Source organism: Pantherophis guttatus, chromosome 3 (genome assembly GCF_059756535.1).
Source record: "Pantherophis guttatus breed Tessera chromosome 3, ASM5975653v1, whole genome shotgun sequence".
In the NCBI taxonomy this organism is placed as follows: domain Eukaryota; kingdom Metazoa; phylum Chordata; class Lepidosauria; order Squamata; family Colubridae; genus Pantherophis; species Pantherophis guttatus.
The window spans coordinates 40,885,164-40,892,726 of NC_142065.1; the positions used below are offsets into that span (position 1 = coordinate 40,885,164).

At 37.6% G+C, this 7,563-nt stretch overlaps 1 protein-coding gene across 1 annotated transcript in view; it reads right to left on the minus strand.

Moving 5' to 3' along the window:
* The window catches only part of MOV10 (Mov10 RNA helicase), a 33,209-nt gene extending 25,847 nt beyond the window's left edge, over positions 1 to 7,362 (minus strand). The window contains exons 1-3 of the mRNA XM_034414293.3: positions 6,994 to 7,362; positions 1,616 to 1,712; positions 419 to 549 (exon numbers count right to left, since the gene is read on the minus strand). Of these exons, the coding sequence (XP_034270184.1) occupies positions 419 to 549; positions 1,616 to 1,712; positions 6,994 to 7,127 (362 nt within the window). The 5' untranslated portion in view covers positions 7,128 to 7,362. The remainder of the gene's footprint in view (positions 1 to 418; positions 550 to 1,615; positions 1,713 to 6,993) is intronic.
* Positions 7,363 to 7,563: the final 201 nt, after the last annotated feature.

Genomic DNA, 7,563 nt, shown 5'->3' on the forward strand with positions numbered 1-7,563 from the left:
AACCAACCTCTCCAACTAAAAATAGAGGTTTTTAAAATATATGGAAGATACATACATGAATGTATGTTCCTCCCAAAGCAGAGGTGCAGTGAGGCTCAAAAACCTAGTTTGGACATTTAATGAGCAGCAGGATTTAGGATGCATTCAGCATCTTGGCCTTTAAAAATGAAAAGAGAAAAATCCAGACAAAATCAAATTCTGCTTTTTTCTTGGCCTAAGAGAGGTTTTTTTCACTTGCATTTACAAGAGTTGGAACACTTTTTTTTCCTAAATGAAGCTTAGAATTCACAATTTTTGAAAATAATGCTAAGGCTCAAACTTTTCATTTACAACATAGGAGCAAACATTCTGAGAATACATGGAACATTAAGTCCCCTTGAACTTTTACAATTACATCATCCAACTTTGTATTACATACCTACGCTTAACTCGTGCTCCAGGGGGGAGTGGATTATTGAATGTGTTTTCATTTGGGGTAGAATGGTCTTCAGCTCCAGTATCAGCTTTTGGTTTCCAATATTGATCAATAAGCTTTAGTTTCTTCTTCCCCTATAGAGAAGCAAAAAAAAAAAAAACGTAGAAAAAAAGGCTTCCAACAAAGTATTGGAAAAATTTTCACAGAAACCTGTTCACCCTTATTCTTATTCACCACTTATTCTGAAACAAATAACATGTCAAATTCAAAGGGAAATTTACAAAGTGAATTTCACCACCTAGAAATATTTTCAGTAAAATCTGATTCTAAATTAGTCAAGAATTTGAAAAGTTTTGCTATGCTTTCTTATTTAAAAACAAATAAATCAGTTCAAAAACTGCAGACACAGGGCTAGTTCAGGCTCTATTCCATGAAACTGTAAAGTCCTATATTATTCTTTCTTCCTATTTTGTCCAAGATGAACCCCACCATGTTAACCTTATCCCTTGATCCTAGCACTTTTTTTTGATACCTCAGAATCCTATTTCAGTAGTACTGAGATGAATACTACAGGTATTCCTCAAATTGTGATGACATTTGGGATTGGAATTGTAAAATTGTAAGTGATGTGATCATAAAGTGTGCTGTCACATGAACATGTTGCTTAGTGGCAATAATTATGATTGCCATTGTTAAGTGAGGATCATGCAAGTTGTTAAATGGGGACTGTGAGTGACTGTGACTTCTGATTTCCTGTCAGTTTCCCCAATGATTTTGTTTATGGAAAGCTGTTAGGGAATGTCAGAAATTGTGATCACATGACCATGGCTCCCTGTGTTATTGTAATCTTGAGCTGAGGATCTGGATCACAATCATGTAACCATGAGGATGTTACAATAGCAAGAATTACAAGGATGGTCATAAGTCCCTCTCATTCAGTGCTGTTGCAAGTTTGAACAGTCGCTGAAGGCGTGATTGTAACTTGAGTACTATTATAATGACCAGTTAAAATTTGTATTAGTTACCGGTATAAATAATTCACAAGAAGACTACAAATCAACAAGCCAGTTTTATTTATTGACGACCTTACATCTAAAGAGTCTCATTTTAATACCTTGGAGTCCATAAGGAGTCATTAAGCCAAATTGTTCAAAATCAACTATCAAAGAATGAAGTAGAAAGTCAAGTGCACCCTCTTACCTGAAAAAATCGCACATGATCCCCATGGATGAAAGCACGGTTTGACATCACCAGCACATAGAGCACATTGGAGAAGTTGGGTCTTTTTATATTATCTCTGCCAGACAATAGAATATAACTTTTATTCAACTACTAAATAAATATATTGATTACACACGCATATTAAAAAAATCTGTTCTCACACTTTTGGTGCTCTGTGTACTTCTCAATCTCCTTTACTGCTGAGAGGAAGATCAGAAATCATTTCTTAACCTAAACAGTCCACAACACTTAAGATACATAACAGAAATATAACTGAACAAACAGGCAATTCTATTTGTTTGCTCTTGCCAAATAATATACCAATCAATCACAGAACAAAGTATCAGAATAATAAATGAGAGATGAAGGACACTTAGAATATAAAGCTGTATTTCCTCCAGGGCTAGCACACTGCCTATGAATAAAATAAATTTAAGAGGCTCAAAGACTCAGTGGATCCTGAAAGCTAAATCTACTGTGATTTAGGAAAGGAACAGCACTGCATGGGAGGAAATAAGTTCAAACTCAACATAGGTCTTTTCTAATTTATCATGTGTAATATGTGTGCATGTGTATTTTCTTGGCTACATACAAATAAATTTAAAGGACATATACATGCACTTCATACATAAATGAAGTTTAATCTTAGACTCATAACAAATCTACTGAATTACTACATGGATTAATTACACATAAATATGCCAGTTACTTGAACTATTCAATATATTATGTGACATAGCAAGTACTAACTGGTACAAAAAGTTAATCCTGATTTACATAAAGAATATGGATCAATATGAAGAATATTGTTTGCTAAACATTGCTTTGGATGGATGCAACATGGATGCAAAGCCTTCCCCAATTTTTTGTAAATTCAAAATTTGGAAAGACAAATTTAAAAGTAAATGGAAACAGAAAAACTCTAAAATTCTAAAAATTTTAGAAATTTAATTAAGTAATACTGAGTCACCTATTAAGGAAGATGGGCAGCATAGAATTGTAATAAATAAATAATAGTAATTGCTATTAATGTTATACTACATTTAGCATCACAATTCAATGGCAATCTTTTAGAGGGATTTAGCCATTGATACTAGAGCCTTAGCCAACCTTGATATTGCTTGATACATATCAGTACTGTAATAGGAAATCTATGTAAATTCAACCAGAATGCTTGTGGTTGAATTCTACCAACAAGTATTTTCTATTTAATTGTGAGGGCTATTTCATTGACATATTGTAATCTGTCATTGTCTTTGTGATATCAAATACTTCACACTCGTAAGTATAAAATCCAAGTATCAGAGGTAGTAGTTTAGGAACAGGTGGCCAAGGTTCGAAGTGTAGCTAGTAATAACAAGAATACATTGCTGTGATAAATATTTCAAAGGAGCGTGTATACCTGCACAAGCACACACTGTTTTTGAGCAGATCAGTTCTAGCTCTTGGATTTCTAGCTCCCTTTTTTCAGAGGGGTTTCGTTATTCTTGGAAATCTCAGGATTTTTCAAAATTACAGTAAGTTTCAAACCATTCTTTCTGCCATGGCACAAGTAAAAAGCTGTTTTCTGGATTAACAGCATTGAGGAAGGGCAAGCACATTTTTCCCCTTAGGAAGAAAAATACTCCTTCCAAATGTGGCTCCAATAAGAATCTCCCGTCTTAATTTTTTAAAAACAACCACCCAGGTATGATTTTTATAGATGCATTTAACATGAGACAGAAACCTGAACTACTAAATTACAAAACCCAAAGTAATAGCTTTACAATTCGAGTTTCCTTTTGCTGTATCTCAGATTTAACTGTAGTTTAAATTTCACAGTTCTAACATTTTATTTGACCTATTATAAAAAAAAACACATATTCCATTACAATTTCATTTGCTACATAAATTTCCATAGTAGTCAAAAATATTTAAACTGATAAAGTTCAATGTAGAAAACTTGATACTCTCCCCATTTCAGTATCATAAACCTAGCTTTCCAATCTTAGAAGTGCATAAGTTTCTTATGTAAATACATAAGTTTCACTTTCTATTCTCCTGCAGTGGATTTTATACTGCAAATGACTCATTGGCTGTACTGTATTTGTTCCATATTTCAATGTTTCTATTTACTAACCTCTGTTTGTACAATTTACAGAGAAGTGAGTTACTAGATCTGTTATCTCATGTCTTGACATTGCAAACATAATAAATTTAAAGTTGTGTTCATGATTATCAAGCTGTTTGTAACAAAATGTTTAAGATTTTAAAACCTTTTTTTTTGAAAAAGAAATACCCATGATGTTACTATTAATGAACCCAGTAAATATGTTAATGGCTGTGAATTAATTTAAGAGAAACTCTGATTGAATTGCTGTTTTAGGGTGTAAGAGATTGTTCTGTGGTTAAGACTATTTATCACTAGACATAAACAAATGGGAAATTAGAGACATCCTTGCTGGCCTATCAAAGAAACAGATTCTTAGCCCATCATACAACAGCCTGGAGAAAACAAATGCAAAAGCTTCAAGAATAGAGGACTAGAGTATGGTATTCCAATATCAATTTTCAAGATTTTAAACTCTGACCATTAATTCCTGATTTTCATTAATGAAAGACCATATGAATTCCTTGATTATGGTCTGCAGTTAAGGAACTTGATTACACAATCCATTTTGTTCAGTAGTATATATATATTTTGATAGCCTAACTCTAGACCAGTGATGGTGAACCTTTTCGGCACCGAGTGCCCAAACTGCAATGCGCGTGCACACATGTGCATGTGCCGGAAACCCGAAGACCAGCTGGCCGGCGAGTGCATACCTGCTTTTTAGGCATTTTAGGCTGTTTTTTGGCCACTTTCAGGCCGGTTTTGGGGCATTTTCCAGCCATTTTCGGCCCAAAAAACAGCATGAGAATGGCCCCCAAACGGCTCAGAAAACAGCCTGTTTTTTGGCCAACACAGGCTGTTTTCCAGTGCTCCAGCGCCCGCAAAGACCAGCTGGCTGGCGTGCATGTGCGCGCCAGAAATCAGAAGAGCAGATGGCGATGACACACATGCCCACAGAGAGGGCTCTGCGTGCCACCACGCATAGGTTCGCCATCACAGTCCTAGATCATTTAGGCAAAAATTATCAAGAAAAAAGTTAACAAATATAAATCTTGGAAGAGATTTGGGGCATGCCTCTGTGTTTGTGCCTGGGCATTCAATAAGTCTTGACTTGTGTCTGCTTGGACTAGACCCAGTAGTTTTTCTGGTGAGAGTTTTGGAAATAGTTTGTTATTGAGAAACTGAAGGATTAACCAAGATACAAAACATTAAAGGCATACCATGGAATGAGGGATTTTACCTCTGCAATGCAATCACAAGCAGCCTACAGGAAACCTACAACTTAGTCTTCTGATCAGTATATCAACTACTACAGCAAACAAGTTCCTACTTCCATTAGTGGAGTAAATCAACAAAATGGAGACTGCACCCTCCTCCTCCATTTCCCATTTGTTTGGATGTGACTAGGATCAAACCCTATTTCAAATTTGCTTAATTTCTTCAGGCCCAAATTATACCTTCCTCCATGTCCCATACAAAGCCCTCTACAAACTTATCTAAACCAAAGAACAGAAGCCTCACCAGTCACAGGTGGACAAAACAAGGAAATTGCAAGCTAAAAAACCCCCAATCCTCAATACTTCATCAGCTGCTGACTTCAGCCTTCAACTTCCTGAATAATGATCTTCAGCTCTGCTATCCTCTCTTCAAAGGCTGATTTTGCCTAACAATGTAACTCACCCACTTATACAAACAAGGATCTAGGCTAGCTTCCCCAAACTGGCCAACCAATCAGATCACCAGGATGTCGGACCTTGTATCCCTCGAGGAAAGTTGGATGTGTTAGTGAGACTTCTGGCATTCCAGGAATCTTATTCTTATCTTGTTCTTTTAAAAACGCCTTTAGGACTTAAATCTGAATGCTGGAACAGTATAGTAGAGGAACATTTGAGGCCAGTTTGGGTTAATATATCTAGTTGAAAGATTTTCACCTCTCTACCAATACTGAAAACTTTGGGGGGGAAATGCACAGCAAATTGCAAAGCTGAGCAGAAATCCAAGTTATGCAGATGAGATAAGTGGAAAGTTGGGGACTAGCCTGAGAACAGCAGTATAATGGCAGAATCTCTTCCTGTTACTGGTTCTCAAAAAAATTTCTCTACTTTCCAGAACAGCAGGAAAACAGCTTTTTCAAGGGTGTTAAAATAATTGCTCTTGGAAAACTATTTGCAGTTTGTCAAGTCAACTAATTTTCCAAATCAGATTGATTGCCATTGTTTTTACTCTGCTTCACTCTTTGTGGAGGGATATCTTTGAACTGGTTTGATGAAGGCGCATGGATTTCTTTTCTTACAATTGAAATTGGAATGGGAAAATAAATAAGATTGAAAGCAGTCTTTTAATTAGAGCCCCCCATCAAACAGACAAGTTGAAAGAGCACCAAGGCCTCCACAGTGCCTGCTCATAAGTTACTTAAGATATGAAAATTACATGTGGTTTATTCACTGTTACAAAGATGAAAATAGGCAGATGGTCTCCACTCAACCTCAGAACATACATAACCAGAAGAGACACATCTCAAACTAGGTCTAATTCTTTGGGAATAAGTTCTAAGAGAATTGTCCATAGAATCCCATACTTTGTCTTTTTGTAACATCAAACCCATCTACTTTAACGGAAGTTAGTTAACGATAAATGAGGCTTCTTGGATTTGGGATTGTTTAAAAAGAAACTAAAAAGACAAGACAAGATGGCTGAAAGTATAAGTCATCCTGGAGAGATATACTAGCTAAGGCTACCCAAAGCGGCTTATCCAATGGCTAGTTCCAATGGCAACTTTCGAAATCCAGTTTATTCGTTTTAAACAACCTATCAAACAGAGTTAGGCTTCGCAGTCTGAATTGTCATTCAGATCTTCTGCAAGGCCAACCTTTCTTTAACTCTCCGTATTCTTTCCTCCCGAAATCATCATTACTTCGCTTAAGGCTTCCTGCCTACCAAGAATGTTTTAGCATTTAATATTGAATGGAAAGCTGTGAGTTCCTCATCTACAGCAATCGAAGACTTCCGCCCCTTCTCGCCTCATTTCGAGATGGCGCCGAGAGCCCACCTGATGCAGCGCCGGAATTAAGCGGCGCCAAAAAGAGAGAGAGAGAGAGAGCCGGCGCCCCGCGAAGTTCATGCCTTCGAGCTGTTTCGGTTACTGTTAAGGAGAAATCGGTTTAAACTCCCCTTCCAGAGGAAAACGGGACCCACTCCTACGAAAAAGCTAGTGGCCACATCACAGTGCTCTGCAGACCCGTTTGTAAAGCGTTTAATCACCTACCGATATCGGAACTCCTGATTGTACAGAGCCTTCAAGGCAACCTTGCTGTTCAAGTTCTGGTTGCCAGAATCCGCCAGGAACTGTAAAAACTGCTCTCCAATGTCCCTCGTCTCCCTATAGGATAATTTGGGCATGGCGATCCGTTTCGCGGGAGCTGCTTCGCTTTCCTTCGCTTGCTCCTAAGTAGCGGCGGCGGCGGCGGTGCCTGCAATTTTGGCACCACTTCCTCTCGCCTGGGGAAGTAAGTGCCGATCCTCAGCTCCTCCTCTTGGAAGCTAAAACTTGAAAGAGGAAGAAACGAAACTGAAATCACACCGGTCCCTCTGCCAATCCCAGCGTTTTCTCAGGTGGCTCCGCTCCGTTGCCCCAGGAAACAAGATACGAAAGCTGGGAAAGGACATTTTATCATCTGTTTTTGTGCTCGTTTGAAGTTTCCGAAAATGAAGTACTTTTCGGTAAATAGGAAAAGTTATAAAGGTCGCACATAAAATGAAGCCTCATCATTATCGCGGACGCTTCCAGAATTATTTCGTTAGGCAAATAGAAGCCTGGGTCAATTGTTTTTATGAT